This window comes from Macaca thibetana, chromosome 7, assembly GCF_024542745.1.
Source record: "Macaca thibetana thibetana isolate TM-01 chromosome 7, ASM2454274v1, whole genome shotgun sequence".
In the NCBI taxonomy this organism is placed as follows: Eukaryota; Metazoa; Chordata; class Mammalia; order Primates; family Cercopithecidae; genus Macaca; species Macaca thibetana.
This window is the reverse complement of record NC_065584.1, coordinates 56756465-56774684: the sequence shown is the minus strand read 5'-3', so window position 1 is coordinate 56774684 and position 18220 is coordinate 56756465. Positions and strand designations below refer to the sequence as shown.

Genomic DNA, 18220 nt, shown 5'->3' with positions numbered 1-18220 from the left:
CATGTGAAACACTGTAGCTCTTCTGCTGAAAAATTTTTTAAGTGGTCACCTCGCAAAGCTACCTGACACTCACCTCCGGATTAATGAGCTGATATTTGCTAAGTGACTTGTGATTACCGGGTTGGGAGGACTCCTTTGGGAGTTCCCATCCTCTTTGACACTTAGCAGGCAGGAGAAGGAAGAACATTATCCACCCCCACTCTCACACACTCCTTTGTCTCTTGCTCTGCAAGGAGGGGTATGAGTCTCCTCCTGGTATCAATTTTTAATTGCTTTTGGTAGGCGGTGAAGTAGAACAGGATAACTGCATGGACTCCTAGGTATATTTGTGTATCTATTCGTATTTATTAGTAATTAAACTTCTATATTGGTCTATAAGCCATAATGTTGATGAGTGTCTTTGTAAATGAATGCATGCAAATACGCCCAGGAGCCTGACAAAGAGAGTATCAAATACATTCATTAATAAATAATACCAATACTGTGCATTTGTAGGCTGAATTTTTTTTTAACTTCAAAGAAGAGCTTTCATATCTATGATCTCATCTCACACTACATATGATTATTTTAAAACTCCTCTCTAGGGGCAGGTTGTTCCTTGCATGCTAAGTCAGGCCATGTGAAGATAATGAAGTCCCGCCTCGGGCTACCGGACACCATTCGTACCATCAGGCCAGCCTGTCCAAGTCTCCTGGGGTCTTTGCCTGCTTGTTTAAAAACTAAAGGCCAAGATGAAAAAGTACACTAATTTCAAGCTGTGCTGGGAGCACATATACACTCGGACCTGAGCAGGGGAACTGAGGAAATGAAGCTGCTTTCAGGACCATCTTCGGAGATTCTCTAAACGATGAGGAACAGATTAATTCAAACTGATGGCAAGGATTCAGAAAGCCCAAAATTACAGGCCTGTCATCTTTTAGGACTGAAAGCCAGTTCCTGTTTACTTTATCTACAGCTGTGACTTTTTTCCTGTCTTCACAATTTCTTCATGTGCGCTTCTATTAACAGGAAGATATTTTTACATCATCTTGCTGATCTTGTATAATAGCTTCTCCTGTCGAACTTCAATAGGCTAAAAATTCAGTGTCATTATTTATCCTAAGGCTGAAGAACTACACATCTTGGAAACGCCCTTACTCTGAATTTATTAGAGGGGCATTTAAAAAAATAAGGAGAAGTCAAGAAAATAAACAATCCGTGATTGGGAGCCACTCTCTGCCTCTCTGTCTCCATAATCCTAAACCAGCTGCTGTGTTACCACATCACAAACATTCAGGCTTGTGTCCACTGTAAAGATTGCTTCAGAATTTTCTACCTGGATGTCTGTATATCCAGATATGAGGTGACTGGACACTGTAGGTGGTGGTAAATTCTTCCACCCTGATTACTCATGAAGCAGAAATAATTAGTGCCTACCTAACCTTTGAGTAACTATTTGAATTCTACTATTTTTAAGGGTAAGTGGAAGAACTAGTAACCCAGTTTATAACTACCAGTTGGCATGACCACCTTTGCCTCAAAGACCTGCACCTTGGGATGCTGTGATAGTTTTAGTTTCTTGCCAAGTACCAGTGCTATTTGATAGTCTCACCTTGCCTGCTCTTTTGTATAAGTGTAGCCCATTCTGTGCATTGCACGCAGTTGGTACTCAATAAATACTGAATGAATGCAGCTTATCACTCATCATTTGGTCTGTTTCAGTCTCAGTTTCCTCTATGTAAAGTGAGATTATTAGCAAATGAAAGCTTATGTATCTTCTAGCTTTAACATTCTATGGGACTCTCTGGATAGCCATTTTTAATTACCTCCTATCTCCAAGGCTGTTTCTAAGCAACACAATAGTACTTCCCTGGAATCCTTGCCTGACCTCTTCAGCCCACACGGGTGTTTCTCACTGGGCCTTCTTATTATCTGGTGGTACCCCTCAGGTTGTTATTTAGCTTTTCATATATGTAGGTCCTTCCCTTGCAATTAGAGTGTAGGCTTCCAAAGCCAGATACTATATAAAATATACAAATAAAGACATATCACCCGAAGGCTTAATCTTAATGTTTTCTAGAGGGAATACTGGGCTTCAGAAAACAGAAGAATCAAGATAAATGTCAAGTTTGTGGTTAGGGAAATTTGGTGTATGATGATTCTGTTCTTCAAGATAGGAAATTCTGCAAGTGGTACAGGTCTGGAGAAAGAAGGAGAGCACAAGACTTTAGTGAAGTGCCACATTCTATACCTTTTTCTGGGAGACTCTCAAAGATCATTAAACAAGAAAAGATTTTGAGATATGAAATCTTGGCCAAATGAACATATTATTACTGTGTTTAGCCCAGAGCTTCCCAAATGATTAAACACAGTGTTGATCTAAAGAAAGAAACTGAGGCAAAATTAATATAGGTGGCGAGTTTATTTGGGCCAAGGTTGAGGAGTGCAGCCTGGGAAACAAAGGAAGTGCAAAGGACGAATAAGGAGAGGGGGCAGTTATAAAAGTTGTTTGCCGGCAATTCTCATTGATTTGTGATTAGCTATACATTGTTGAACTCTAGGGTAGGAGTTACAGTGTCCAGCATGTGGGATTGTTAGGTTAATTTATGGCTACTTGACATCACTCAGTGTAGAGCCCACATAGCAAAAAGAGATTACTTAGCTCAAGGGAGGAGTGAGAGGTGACTGCTGTCACATTTCAATGCCTCACTGGGCCTGATAATTCAAAGGGGCTCACACTTCTCAGATAAAAAGTTTCCTTTATTTCCCAATAGTTTTAAAATTTTTTATTTTTATTTTTTATTGAGACAGAGTCTTGCTCTGACACCCAGGCTAGAGTACAGTGGCATAATCTCGACTCACTGCAACCTCCGCCTCCTGGGTTCTGGCAATTCTCCCACCTCAGCCTCCTGAGTAGCTGGGATTACAGGCATGTGCCACCATGCCTGGCCAATTTTTTTATTTTTAGTAGAGATGGAGTTTTGCTATGTTGACCAGGCTGGTCTTGAACCCCTGACCTCAAGTGATCCGCCGCCTCAGCCTCTGGAAATGCTGGGATTACAGGTGTGAGCCACTGTGCCTGGCCTCTTTCCCAGTGGATTTTGGAAATGCTGGTGTATACAACACAAGAAGAGAAGCAGAGCTAGGAAGGAACCCTGAGAACAGCTAACTTTTGAGGAGTGGCTGGAGGAATTTGGAAAGGAATACCCAGAGAGGTAGGAGGGAGTTGTAACTGCTGGGGTGTAATCCCAGCTCAGTTATTCCATAGACGTTAGGAAAACCAAGTCTCATGTCTTACTGTAGAACCGCAAGGACCCTATGAGCCATGTCTAGGAATGTGGAGACCTCTTTGGAAGAAATAGTGTACCCAATGTACTCAAGCACTTCCAGTTTCGACTGAAAGGGGCCCCATGACATTATCACTTTCTCTTCTCAAAGAAACCACTCCTTTAGCTAAAAGGAAACCCATATTAACACTCTCAATTTTAAGCACATGAGAATAATCCAACAGCTTCTCTTGATGCTATAATGAATTGTTTTAAATTAGATCTAATATAGAGGAAGACAATCCAAAACTTTAACAACATAGAAAAATAAATATTCTGAGTGAGTGAGTTACATCATTCTTTCACTATCATCTGGGACTAGACTCAAACTTCCCTTTAATAGTTTATTTCAATCTCAACAATATTAGATTAAAAAAAATTCCTACCTGTGCTTGGAAAGCGAGAAAGGGTGAAAAAGGTATATGATGCTTATGCTGGTGGGATTGTATAATGGGGTAGCCACTTTGGAAAACAATTTGGCAGTTCCTCAAAAAAATTAAACATAGAGTTACCTATATGACCTAGCAATTTCACTCCTAGCTGTACAATAAAGAGATATGAAAACATATGTCCACACAAAAACTTGTATGCAAATATTTATAACAGCATTATTTACAATAGACAAAAGGTAGAAACAACCCAAATGTCCATCAACTGATGAGTGGATAAGCACAATGTGGTATATCCATACAAAGGAATATTATTCAGCCACCAAAATGAAGTATCCATTGAGATAGCACATGGATGAACCTTGAAAACATTATACTGAGTTAAAGAAGCCAGACACAAAATGCAACATATTGTTTGATTCATTTATATGAAATGTCCAGAATAGGCAAATATATAGAGCCGGAAAGTACAGTAGTGATTGCTTAGGGCAGGTGTAGGGAAGAATGGTGATTGCTAATAGGTATAGGATTTCTTTTGGGGGGTGGTGATAAAAATGTTCTAAAGTTATTGTAAATAGTAGTGATAGATGCACAACTCTGTGAATATACTAAAATTACTGAGTTGTATACTTTAAAATGGTGAATTTATAGTGTGTGAATTATATGTCTCAATAATGCTTTATTTAAAATAAAAGAAAACACAAGGGCGATGCATACTTTCTTTTCAAGATATCTAGTTCTTCAACACCCAACTGCCTTATTACCAGCAGTTTACATTCACAGCTATGCAGCAGCTGAGAGGTGGTCAGTCTTATTCCCCATTCCCTGTTTTTCCAGAATAATTTTAGGTGGTCAAATTAATCTATCTCCAATCAAGACTTATTTTTCTGCTAGTGCAAATAACATTCAACTGTTGGTTTCTGATGTATTTGTACCATCAGCTTTGTCTTAACATGTATACAACATGACATAGGACATGTTCATTTATACAGTTTATCTGTACATTTCTTAGGTCACTTTTCTAAAAGTCAGGTTTGTTGAGGTTATTCAGTTAAATTCACCTGTGAGTTATATGCGTTTTGGTGGATATTTATAGTAACCACCACCACACTTGAGATGTTGACTATTCCCATCACTCTAAAATGTCTCTTCACACCCCTTTGTAGTCAACCTTCTCTCCCCATCTCCAGTCTCTGCCATCCCCTTATCTAATCTGTACCCTTAAGACACTTTTCATTTCCTGTTCTGTGTTCTCATGGTTCATCCTGAGATGAATCTCTACCAGCTGGGATCCTGGTTTGTATCCCTACAGTGCCCAATGTGGTACCTGGCACCTAAAAGGTGCTCAGTAAATGATCGCTGGATAACTGAACGAATATTTTGTTTTTCAGGTTCTATCAAATCATATTGGAGACTTCGTTCTCTGATTTCCAGGATGTGTCATTTGAAAGGGGCTATTTATGTTGGGAAAGGCCTTCTTTTAAAGTCTTATGCAACCTTTCAAAAAATGGGCCATAGTGATTTCCGACTTCAGAGATTTTTGCTGAGCATTTCAAACACATCCTTAGACTTGGGGCTTACAACTTTCTTTGTTCGTCTAGCACGTAGATGGAAATATCCTCTCTCAACCTGAGCAAGTAGATGGAAATAGACCCTGGGACCATGTGCAGCTGTTCTTCTCTCCTCCTACCTCTCCTCCCCATCTTTGATCCCTCCATCTCCACATGGCATGGCCCCAGAGTCGCATTCAGAGCTTTCCTGAACAAGTTCGGTGAGATTCCAGACCAAGCTTATGAAGAACTCCAGGGGTAGAATCGACATCTGCTTGAAGCTTTCTCATCATGCAGGGTGTGGATCTGTGAAAACCCACCTGTTGCTGGCTCATCAGTCAGGCTTGGATCCTACCGGTCCTTCCTGAGCTAATTCCTCTTCTATCTTGATGTGTGTGAATCAGAAACTGAGCATTCCAGCCAGGTGTGGTGACACAGACCTGTAATCCCAGCACTTTGGGAGGCTGAAGTGGGGGAATTGTTTGAGGCCAGGAGTTTGATAGCCTGGGCAACATAGTGAGATCTCATCTCTATACACACATGTGCCTCCACCCGTGCATGCACACACACACATGCACACACACGTGCATGCACGCCAGGCATTGTGGTGCATGCTTGTAGTCCCAGCTACTTGGGAGGCTGGAGTGGAAGGATTGTGTGAGCCCAGGAGTTGAAGCGAGTTCAAGTACAGTGAGCTATGATTGCACCACTGTACTCCAGCCTCAGTGACAGGGTAAGACCCTGACAGAAAGAAAGAAAGAAAGAAAGAAAGAAAGAAAGAAAGAAAGAAAGAAAGAAAGAAAGAAAGAAAGAAAGAAAGAAAGAAAGAAAGAAAAAGAAAGAAGGAAGGAAGGAAGGAAGGAAGGAAGGAAGGAAGGAAGGAAGGAAGGAAGGAGAGAAAGAAAGAAAGAAAGAGAAAATAAACATTCCCAGAGCAAGTATAAGAGTATAACAGGCAGTGAACAAAATCCCTCTTTGCCCTGACAGTTCCATGAAATGAACTAGTCCTCAAAGAAAACTGCCCTTTCGTGAGAAGCGTGGGTATTTTCCCCCAGACCATCCTACTGTCTTCAAGCAGATGGGTTTCCATGCACTCTCTGGCGCTGACAGCCCCCTGCTGTGCCCTCTGAACACAGGCACTACAAAAAACCCATTCCACCTCTTAAGATTTGCACCTTGCCTCCAAGATGAAGCCTTGATGCTGGCATCCGAATGTATCCAAATAAAACCTCATTCTCTTTCTTCCTCCTTTGTTTCCACACGTGCGTGCCGTGGCTTCCCTAGAGCAGCTGTGGTAGACAGTTCCTGCTCCCAGGAGACAGCTGCACATTGTAAACATGCACCAAGATGTAAACCTGTACCAAGGTCAAAGTTTCAAGGTGTGAACTCCTTGGTACAATGGTGAGGTTTTGTTACATGCTGGTACGTAAACAAAATACCAAAAAGGTCTTAATTTTTTGCTACATAGAATAATTGTGTTCATAACCCCACATGGACAGACACATCATTAGTTAAAGGGAGCCAAAGAAATTATTTCTATAATAAGGGTGACAGGGTGGAGGCTGTGAGGATGTTGGGGGTGGATGGGGAATTGGAGACAGGGAGGCTTCAGAAAAAGAGAAAAAGAAAAAAGTGGGATCTAAGTAGGGGAAAGCTTATAGTCTTCGTGAAAATCAAAAGCTGTGGCTGTCAAACTTTTGTGTTAGTACCATGGTGAAAACATATTTTACTGGGTTGTGCGCGCCTCCCGCCCGCGCGCACACACAGATGTATGATGGAAATCAATCTAAAATAAAATGTTGCATAGCTAGCTATAAGCGTAGGATCTCTCTCTCTCTCTCTCTCTCTCTCTCTCTCTCTCTCTCTCTGTGTGTGTGTGTGTGTGTGTGTGTGTGTGTGTGTGTGTGGACGCGAACAGCGGGCGGATCCGGGCGGAGCGCACCCTGGGGCTGAGTCTCTGGCGTCCCACCAGCCGGCCTGACCGCGCGTGGGAGGAGGGCGGGCGCAACGCCGCCGGGGCTGGAAGGTCGCGGGCGGCTGCTCCGGGCTGCAGCTCCCGCGGCGGTGGCGGCGGCTCTGGACACTGCACGGGATGGACGCGCAGGACTGCCAGGCTGCCGCGACGCTCGAGCCGCCCGGGCCCCCAGCCCATGGCTGCGTGGCCGCCTGGTGGGACATGGTCGACCGCAACCTGCGGTGAGTACGCGCCAGGTCCACCTCTGGCCGTGCCCCGACGGCTCGGGCTGCGCGGGAATGGGGCAGGGGGCGAGGGTGCGGCCGAGGCCTAATCCCCTCTGCCGGCCCGGGCCCAAGGCCCGGCACTGTGGCTCCCGGGGGACCTCGGCGGCCACCTGCGAACTCTAGGGCTCTTTGATTGCCCTCAGTATCCTCAGCCTCAGTCCCAACCTGGACCAGCGATACTCTCAGGTTTGGTATTTCAGGAAGTTATAACTTTTGGGGGCGTCTGAAATACAGATGTCAGGGAGATGGCTGGATTCCTATACCAATCTCTATTATCTGACCATTTAGCTAACATACAAGATGGATCTGAATGACACTAGTAATAGTGACAATAGTAATACATGTTGTAATCTTGGACGGGGTTCTCTTAGGTCAAGGGCCTATCTGTGTAGGTGGAAAAGGATGAGAAAATCCCTACCTAGTTCCCTGAGTGTGAACTCCCTGGCACGTATTTAAAGAACACACCTCCAGTATGCTAAAGACGTATACAGTGTGTTGAAACCATAACTTGGTATTACCTGTACCAAGTTCTTACGTTGTTTAAATCTGAAATGTATCAGTGGGTGTTTTGGTTTTTGTTTCCGTTTTGTTTCTCTCATGGATCCTCAGTTTAAACAGTAATCTTAAATTACCGGAATCCACCAGCAACATATTGCCAATCTTGTTCGCAATGAAGCCAAGTATTGGTTGGGGATCCTGGACCCAGGATATGTGGGTATTTCATTTAGTTTTGTTGGTGTGGGAAGGTATTGGCATTTTCACTTCCCTCTTTCTATTCCTTTTGTTTAATTTGTGCTGATTATAAAATATCCAAAAATAATATCCAGACACAGGAGACCTCACTTTGGAGTGCCCAGACAGAGAGAGTGATGAGGACAAACAGGGATCTTTTCTCTCTCTCTCTTTTTTTTTTTTTTTTTTTTTTGAGGGTTTCACTCTGTTGCCCAGGCTGGAGTGCAGTGGCACAATCTTGGCTCATTCCCAGGGCTCAAGCGATCCTCCCAGGTCAGCCTCCCCAGTAGCTGGGACTACAGGTGCCTGCCACCACACCGAGCTAATTTTTGTATTTTTTGTAGATATGGGTTTTCACTGCATTGCCCAGGTTGGTCTCAAACTCCTGGAGCTCACAGGTTCCACCTGCCTTGGCACCCCAAAGTGTTGGGATTACAGGTGTGAACCACTGCACCTGGCCTCTTTTCTATTCTTTTTTATTCTTGTTGCAGACAACAGAGTGCTGGCAGCTCTGCAGGGGCCCAGTCACGTAGAACCCATGCCTTCCAGCTCTGTGATGGATCTGAACACCTGGCAGAATGTCCTGATTGCACTTGTCAACTGCATATTAACAGGACTTCTCTCCCAGAGGTGGGGATTCTGGGAAAGTTGACATCTAATGTTTCTCACTTTGACGATCTCTGTGGAATTGATGGCCGATTATTTAACATTTATTTGGCAGTAAATGGCATTTATTAGGCAGAGAATCAAAGTTGCACTTCACATTCATAGAGAGTAACCCACTTTGTTGATAATGGAGTGGGAGATGGGGAGTTGGGGACTATCTATTACTTGCCTTACTAACTGGTGAAAAAAGTCTCAAGAGACACTTCCTGAATAAAATACTAGCGCATGTCTTCATCTGAGCAGAAGATTATCGGTCTAATGTAAGATGTGCTGAGGCTGAGGCCCACACCCATTTCCACCATCCCAAGTCCTCTTTGATTCTTGGAGCCGGGTTCGTTTAGATGAGCAAACCTTCATGGAGGGCTTGTCATGCCCCTGGCCCTGATCATGGCCCGGGAACTAGTGGGATGTGTTGTGAGACCTAAGAAGAACATTTTTTCATATGATTTTTTCAATGGCCATTTTTTTAATGCCTTGGGAATCTAGTTATTTATATTATAAAATTTTTTATCAAATCCATTTGCTGCTTAAGGTGGATGGGCCAAGGAGAGTAAGTCTCCACCTTACAACTGGTTTTCTTTAAATTAGAAAAATGGGGCCAGGTGTGGTGGCTCATGCTTGTAATCCCAGAACTTTTGGAGGCCAACGTGGGTGGATCACGAGGTCAGGAGATCGAGACCATCCTGGCTAACACAGGGAAACCCCGTCTCTACTAAAAATACAAAAAATTAGCCAGGCGTGGTGGAACACACCTGTAGTCCCAGCTACTCTGGAGGCAGGAGAATTGCTTGAACCTGGGAGGTGGAGGTTGGAGTAAGCCAAGATCATACCACTGCACTCCAGCCTGGGTGACAGAGTGAGACTCCATCTCAAAAAAAATAATAATAACAATAATAATAAAAACAAAAGTGGAAAAAGTGCTCCAGAAGGAAGCTGGGGGAAACCAAAGGTTTATTTTCCTCCTCATTTCCCCCTATTCCACCCCAAGTCATTACAATCCTAGATAGTGCTCAGGAAATGTCCATGAGTAGGCTGATAAATGTATTCATTCTTTCCACAGGGTTGGTTCTTTATGATCTATTGGACACTATTCTAGTCTTGGTCACACAGCAGTAAATAAAACAGACAAAAGTCCTTGCTCTGTGGAGCTTACATTGATTCATTTGCAATTCTAAGTAAAAAAAAAAAAAAAGAAAATGAAGTCCTTGCTCTTTCCTCCAAAGCTACCAATAAATGTTGCCTCCATTTCCCTCACAAAATAAATGCACTTTCTTTCCATTTTCAACCTACGCGTCAACAAATATTTACTGAGCTCAGCCCTGGGCTGGACAGAGTGAAGTGTAAAGGAAGCATTCTATGCCATGTTGTTCTTGTTGTCTGTGGCCTGATAGAGTGGGGAAGATAGGGCTAATAATGGGAAAGCCATCAGAGAACAATTCAAGGCCAGCTGAGGCCCCGTTATTATTTGTGAGAGGAAAGACAAGAGAGGAGAGGTCACCATAGGATGATGTCTCCAGGAGACTTTGACAAGAAAGAGATACTTCCGCGGCCATGAAGGAAGAGGGTATTTGGTTGGGAGGGTGTCTCCTGGTGGTTGGTGACAAACAAATGTCGACTGAATGAATTGGCACATAGGTTGAAGGTACATGTCTTAATATTTGAAATAGTAAATGTAGTTAGATTTGGGCTTCCCAAAGTTGGTTTGCAGAAACCTCTGAGCATGAGTGATTCACCCTGTAGCAGCTCAGACTCCACCAGCTTCCACCAGTAAGAATCATACAGTGAGGTTCTGAGGCCCCTGCGGGATGCTGTGCAGTTACAGCTGCAGCTGATCAAAGGGCAAGCAAAAGAACACCAAAGCACCAAGGTGGCCGTTTGATGTGGCTGGCCGTTAGTGGGGATTGGGCTGAAACTGCATCCTCTGCTCAAATAAGGTCTATTAGCCACTGGTGACTTTTGATCCCCTACTGATCTAGGGGAAGTCAAATTGACAACCCCTTAGTTAAAAGAAGCTGCTTTGCATTATTGATGCTCGGAGGATCTGGTCACTCTGTTCTCTTCCTGCAGTGCATCTCAGAGAAGTGCCTCGAGCTATTTGAGAGAAGAATTCTGTATGAATTATTCCTTAAAAACAGACACACATTTCCCTCTACTGCCTCTGCTTCCCAAGCAGACTTTCAAAACATAACTTAGCGGGAGACTACCCTGCCTACCTTCAAAAGACAGCTTAGTGGGAGACTAACAGGCAGGGTGGAGGTGAGTGAGGGGAGCTTAGAGGGAAGCCAGCAGGAGCCAGCGGCTGGAAGGAGGCACAGTTCAGCCTCAGGTTCAATTCTGTCCATTTGGGCTTGATCTGTGGCTCAAAGTGGCTTCTCTGGGTTTTGATTTCTTATCTCTAAAATCAGAACAACAATGTCCTCTCCTTCCTGCCGCCTTCATGGCGGGGGTGGTGGGGTGCTATTTTAAGGTATTATGAAACAATCATTTTCATTTCTTTCTTTCTGATTTTATGAGTAGGCAATTGCCTGTGTATGATGTATTTGAAAAATCTATCCATTACCCTTAGCCCACATATCTTTTCCACTTCTTGCAGAACTGCTGGAAATTCATCAGAGATTCATTATCTTCTCTCTTTGTGTCTCTTCCAAACACATATAAGTGCTCTGATTTTTAATTCATTAACACTTTGGGGGAGTTAAGTTTTTTAGAGGTCTTTCTTTGATGACTTTGTTATCAGAGGGCTCCTGAGAATACAGGAGCAGGAAGGAGGAAAGAAGAAAGGACCGGACCCTGGGAGGGCTAAGGGGCAGAAAGAGATCTTAAAACAAGATTGTCTACCAGCAGAATTTTGCCAGAGGTCAGCCTTGTTCCTGGGGTTCATTTCTGCTTACATGGATGTCACCAGGACTGTGACATCCTGGAGATCCTTACAGGACTATGGGATCAGACAGACTTGGGTATGTGCGGCTCTGTCATTCATTGGCTTGCGACCTTGGAAAGATTAGTTAACTTTCCAGTCTCATTTGCAAAGCAAAGGTAATAATTATCTTCCAAAAATACCTCTGGTCTGGCAGAGAAATCAGGGCAGGGGGAGACAATTTATCAAAAAGGCTTTCTAGCCTCTCGACCTTACCATTTGATTATGTTAAACAGTCTTAACAATGACCTCTCACGACATGGAAACGGACTTATTTAATGGCTAATGTGGGCAAAAACTGGAAGCAGGAGGTGATGACATTGACCTCCTGTATCCCTCATTTCTCTAAGACCCTCACAAGAGAGGTGGCTTGAGACAGAGGTGTCCTTAGTGACCCCTCATGGACAAATCGTCACTTGTGTGCTGACAGCTCCTGATTGGGTGGTTTGTGTCACAGGGAACAATAGCGTAGGCAAGATGTGCACGCGCCCATCCCACTCCCTGACCAAGCTCCAGCCCTGTGCCTCATGGGTCCCTCTCTTCCAGGGATCTCATCTCAGAAGTGGGGTCTTCTAACACTGGTTCATTTCTCCTAAGATGCGGCCAGAATATAGAGGATCTAAGGATTATTCCCTCACTGCCTGAGACTAATGATAAGAATAGCTAACACATATAGTGCAGAATTGTGATATAATTAAAAACTGTGGCAGCTGTTAAACTGTCTGAATCCTGTTTACTGGTGACTTTGGGGTCCAGTCTCAGCCTTCTATGGGGCTACAGTAAGGGACCAAACCTGGCTGTGGTGCAAACATTTCCCTTCCCCTCCTGTCCCTGCCGTGTCCTGGCTTTTTCAGCTGCTGGTTGGGGCCCTGCCTTATTGCTCTTCTTACCTGGTTTCCCCTTAGTCCCAGTCTTGACATGCAGTATAGATAATTCCATGTCATTGTGTAAAAAGATTTTGCTTAAATACCAACTGTCCTGGATGGAATTCCCACTGTTAGTCTCTGAAATTTGGGGGCAGATCACCTGAGGTCAGGAGTTCGAGACCAGCCTGGCCAACATGGTGATACCCTGTCTCTACTACAACAATTAGCCAGGCCTGATGGCGGGTGCCTGTAATGCCAGCTACTCAGGAGGCTCAGGCAGGAGAATTGCTTGAACCCAGGAGGCAGAGGTTGCAGTGAGCTGAGATCATGCCATTGCACTCCAGCCTGGGCAACAAGAGCAAAACTCTGTCCAAAAAAAGAAAAAAAAAAAAAAAAAAAAAAAAAAAAGAAAGAGAAAGAAAAAGAAAAAACCAAGACAAATGGATTAATTTCGAAAACCTTGTGTGTTTCCCAATATCTTGCAGATCTTTTCCACACTCCTGTTCAACGCTCGGACGAAAAATTGCTGCTCTGTATGACAGTTTTACTAGTAAATCCTTAAAAGAACATGTTTTCCCTCCTCTGATAGACATGTTAATTTATTTTAATTTTTGTAAGTATGGACCTTCCATAAATTTGCCTATATATTTTTTTTTCCCCAAATAAAGACCTCACTATCCTTAAAGTTGTGACGTAGTGAAAAGACATGTCAGCTGTAAAATTGTGGCTAGACTGAAATGGTCTGAAACTTATTTAATATTGACTTTGAAGTCTAGCAGGAATCCCTGCAAACTGTTGGAAGTAAAGAGAGATGCATGGCCTTGTGGGTGAGGGTTCCATTCAAGAGCTGACTTCAAATTAATTCATTGTTAATATGGTTACCTAACTGCTTACTGTATTCTCTGCCTTTCCCCTTCCTCTTCTTATCTGCATCCCTTAAAGATGAGAGAGAGAGAGAATAGTGCTGAGGTAAGGAATCTATTTTTCCTCTGTTTTTTTTTTTTTTTTTTCCTGCTGAGCTATGTGTTAGTCAATTTAACACAGTCCTTCTAGTTCTTACCTGCTTGCCTCCTGGTGTGTGTGAATTCTGGACATTTCTTGCCTGTTGACTGATGACTAGGTTTCACTGAAGTATCAGAATACTTATTATTTTCTTCTAGGCCTTTTTACCTTCTTAGGAGAATGGTCTCCTCTGCTTTTAGCCAGAGACAAGGATAAGGATTGAATCACTCTGTTTCTGTATTATGAGCTACCACACTGATGCTATTTTAAAATCTAGCTTTTGGGTTTTTGTTTTTTCCCCTCTTCTGCAGGCTAGTCCTAGCTGATAAAGTAAAATACTCTGCTAGGAGTTTAGTGTAGTAGCTTGCAACTTAGAAGCCTGTTAACCTATGTAGGCTAATTCCTTTCTTTGATTGTGATTAAAAGGCATGGAATTTGATTCTTGGAGTTGATAATGATTTTTACTTTCCAGTCAAAGCCCCATTTCTTGTGGATTTAAAGAAACCAGAGTTAAAGATTCCTCACACAGTGAACTTCTACCTGAGAGTTGAACCTGGGGTGATGCTAGGGATCTGGTGAGTGCACGGATGGGACACTGGGTTGCTTGATGGGACAGGTTTTCCTGTTAGGACGCAGAGGAGCAGTGCTGTGTTCCCCGCCCATGGAGAGGTCAGTGCTCCTGGAGGTACCTGGAGGCTGTTTTCTATACCTTCCTCTTCTGTTGATTTGCTTGATTTTGCTTTCTAAGAATTTTGCTTTGGAGTATAGACTTTTAAGTGTTGCCTTGGCTTCTGGCCTCACCCACCCCTTCTGCCTTATTCCATACCACCTTTGCCTTCATGCCTTCAAGTCCAGACACACTGCCTTCCCAGGACATGCTCTGCCCTCAAGGCTTCCTTCTATTTCTCAGCTCCCTGCCTTCCCTCTTCTTGCCTTGCTAACTGTCTACTCATCTATTGGATCTTACTTCAGTTGGTAATTTTCAGGAAAGCCTTTCCTCACTGCCCATTTTAGGTATGTGCTGCCATGGCCACCCATGCTTGTCCCTTTTGACAATTATTCCCATTGTCATGAAATAAATGTTTGTGTGATGATTTGGTTAATATTTGTCTTCCTTACAAGACTATAACTTCAGCAGGTGATAGACTTTGTTGGTGGGTTTTCATTGCTTAGCACAATGCTTGGCACATAAAGGACATTCAGTAAATATGTCAGATGAGGTCATGAACATTCTATTGTCTTACAATGCTAACCTTAACATTTCTTCTGTTTAGTTGTAATACTCATTCTTGGCTGCCAAGTTTCCAGTGATCTGTTTTCTATTTCATCTCCCTGAGTTCAAACCTTTGATCATAAAATGTTTAGGAACCAACACGTAACTTCTTCCTATTCTGCAGGGTACAGTTCATCCAATAGTGCTGGAATTTAGAAATCTTTTTATTCTTTGCTTTTGCCCCACTGGTCCTTGGTTTGGTGAGTCAGCTACCTCGTCAAGATCAGCTCATCCAGCAGGCAGCAGTGCCTGCATTCTGAGTACAGAGGCCCTGGGGATGATGGCAGACTTTCTGCCCTTAAATGATGGAGAGGACAGAAAATTTGTCACCCTTAGCCAGTTCCCCACATCCCATGGTGACATGTCATATGGCAGTGTTCACATTTGCAGCATTTGTTGGTTTAACAAAGTGGAGAAAATGGAACTCACGCAGACATTTAAAATCACAAGGTTACTTGGTTTCTGGAGCAAAATGGTTTAGTGTTTTAGTTCTTTTCTCTTACATAAACGGGTTTCTTTTTAAATTATTTCCTACTTGTCTCTTCAGCCAAATTCACGGCAGATGGTAAATATCTATTATCTTTTACTTGTTTCCCTTTTTTAAAAAACAATTTCAATGTACCTAAGAACAGCAGTCTTGGAAAATTAGCAGGTGCAGAAGTCAGAAGAACTAAAACAGTAAGTCATTAAAAGGCGTCTCTGTGCATGGGGACATGGGGTAGGGCCGTAGTGGTTCTCATCATAAGACATTTTGTGGTGTTAGATTTTTATTTTTACCATGTGCATATATTACTCAGATAAAAAATTAAAATATATGTATATATATCATAAGGAGAGCTTCAGCCTTTGGCAAGGATAGATAATTCCTCTTTCTACATTTGTTTAAACCTCCCTTGCTCTTCAGGCACACAGTCCCCAGCTGCCGGGAGGAGGAAGCCAAAGGGAAGGACCGTTGCTGGTACGAAGCAGCCCTTCGCGATGGGAACCCAATCGTTGTTTATCTTCATGGCAGTGCAGAACACAGGTCAGTGGCTCTGCTTACGTGTTTTTTTTTTTCAAGAGATTGAGCGCATTTCAGCCCCACGGGGGAATGAAGAAGGACAGGGCTCTGTTTTTAACTCTGTAGGCATGCCTTCACATATTTCTTTTCCTTTGTTGAAATCTGAGGGTGTTCTGGCAATAAGCTTCGCTTGAAAAGATTATTCTATATATAGAATAATGTGGATCCCTAATTAAGAAGGAGAAAAGAATAACTCTTCCAAAAGTTGGATGTTGATTTTAAAGAAAGTGATGATTCTTTCGCTCCCTAAGAGTGTCTGAAATGATGGATTTAACCCATGAATGACGGGAAAGGGAATAGGCACGCATTATGGGGGAGAGGAAGAGCCATTTCCAGATGAGAGATTTTTCAGAACACTACAGGGGAGAGTCCTCTATTTAACTTTAATGTTACTAGCTGAAAATATGACTCCTCAAGAGAGGTCACATGGAATTCTGACCACAGGTACTGGGGACCGTCTGACTAATTCTAATCTAGAATAGCCATACCTCAGCCCATTCTCTGTAGTCCCAACCTCGCTTTGTAATAAAGAACATCTCCCAGGAGTCTGGCTCCCCTTTGATGTGCTGTCAGAGCCCTTCTGGGCCTGTGTAATTATGCTGGGTGATGATCACCCGCTGTGACTGTGCCCCTTCAGCTTGGGGCAGGTGCGATGTACCTCGGAAACCCACAGATCTCCTCCACGTGGGGAGGAGCACCTGCTTGTGACTCCCTTCCTCCTCGTCTTTTTCTGGCAGGTGACTCGCCTTTCTCAAGACTCGCCTTTTCTCAAGAGACTTTCTTGATGTGTACATTTTAGAGCCACATTTACTGAAATTTCCTGTGAAACCCAGCATTTTTTTTTTTTTTTTTTTTTTTTTTTGAGACAGAGTCTTACTCTGTCACCCAGGCTGGAGTGCAGTGGTGCAATCTTGGCTCATAGCAAGCTCCGCTTCCCGGGTTCACACCATTCTCCTACCTCAGCCTCCTAAGTGGCTGAGACTACGCTGGAGGTGCCTGCCACCATGCTGGGCTAATTTTTTTGTATTTTTAGTAGAGATGGGGTTTCACTGTGTTAGCCAGGATGGTCTCGATCTCCTGACCTCGTGATCCGCCCGCCTCGGACTCCCAAAGTGCTGGGATTACAGGTGTGAGTCATCGTGCCAGGCCCGAAACCCAGCATTTTTACATAGTTTAACTTTGTATTGATTTTGTAAACTTGGGCATGATGTTACAATGTATTTATTTAAAGGACCTTGTGGATCACACAGCATTTCTGCCCCTCTGTGTAAATCCATAAGTGCCCTCAATGAGCCCAGATTTCCTGGCTCTGGGATCAGACGCAGCTTGCTTTTGTTCTCTGTCCAGAAGTTCAGCTTTCTATCAGCAGTCCTGAGCTGCAAGTAATGAGTACCAGACAGTACTCTCCTCAAATGGGAGATTACAGGGAACCTGTCGAGGCATCAAAAGCAGTGGCTCTAGACTTGAGATCTGTGGAAGCCCCAGAAGGCCCATGAACTCCTCTCCACAATTGTACATAAAATTTGAAGTATGGGTACATTTTTTCCTGGGAAATGGGTTCATAGCCTTAACTAGAAGTTCAAAAGGCTCCATTACATATACATACATATACATACATACATTACATATACATACATATACACACATACATTACATATACATACATATACATACATTCTATCTTAGCCAATGTAATGGCTCTAAGATAGAACTCAAATAAATGACTTTTAAGAATTCTCTGCCTTTTGATGAGTAGTTGCCAGGGCTTGGCGGGTTAGGGAGGAAGGAATAGGCAGAGCACAGAGGATTTCTAGGGCAGTGGAAATCTTCTGGATGACATTACAATGGTGGATACATGTCGTTATACATTGGTCAAAATCCATAGAATATCCAACACCAAGAGTGAACCCCAATGTAAACCAGGTAATTTGGATGATAATAATGTATCCATGTAGGTTAATTGATTGGAACAAGTGTACCACTGTGGTGCTTCGGATGTTTATAGGGAGAGAAGGTTGTGTGTGAGTGAGGACAGGGGTTATATGGGAACTCTGCATTTTGTGTTCAATTTTGTGGTGAACCTAAAACTGTTTTAAAAATAAATTTTATTAATTTTTAAAAAAAATAAACAGGTCACAAAGACCATCAGGCTTCTTCCTGAAAATACAGGTCCAATCTTATTCTGACAAATGTTACACAGAAATCTCAGTCACAATAAA

General features: G+C 43.1%; 1 protein-coding gene across 1 annotated transcript in view; it reads left to right on the top strand.

Moving 5' to 3' along the window:
- The first annotated feature begins 7328 nt into the window (after window positions 1–7328).
- The window catches only part of ABHD12B (abhydrolase domain containing 12B), a 30501-nt gene continuing 19609 nt past the window's right edge, over window positions 7329–18220 (top strand). Inside the window, exons 1-4 of the mRNA XM_050796959.1 lie at window positions 7329–7440; window positions 13152–13279; window positions 14141–14243; window positions 15846–15965. Coding sequence (XP_050652916.1) covers window positions 7337–7440; window positions 13152–13279; window positions 14141–14243; window positions 15846–15965 — 455 coding nt within the window. The 5' untranslated portion in view covers window positions 7329–7336. The remainder of the gene's footprint in view (window positions 7441–13151; window positions 13280–14140; window positions 14244–15845; window positions 15966–18220) is intronic.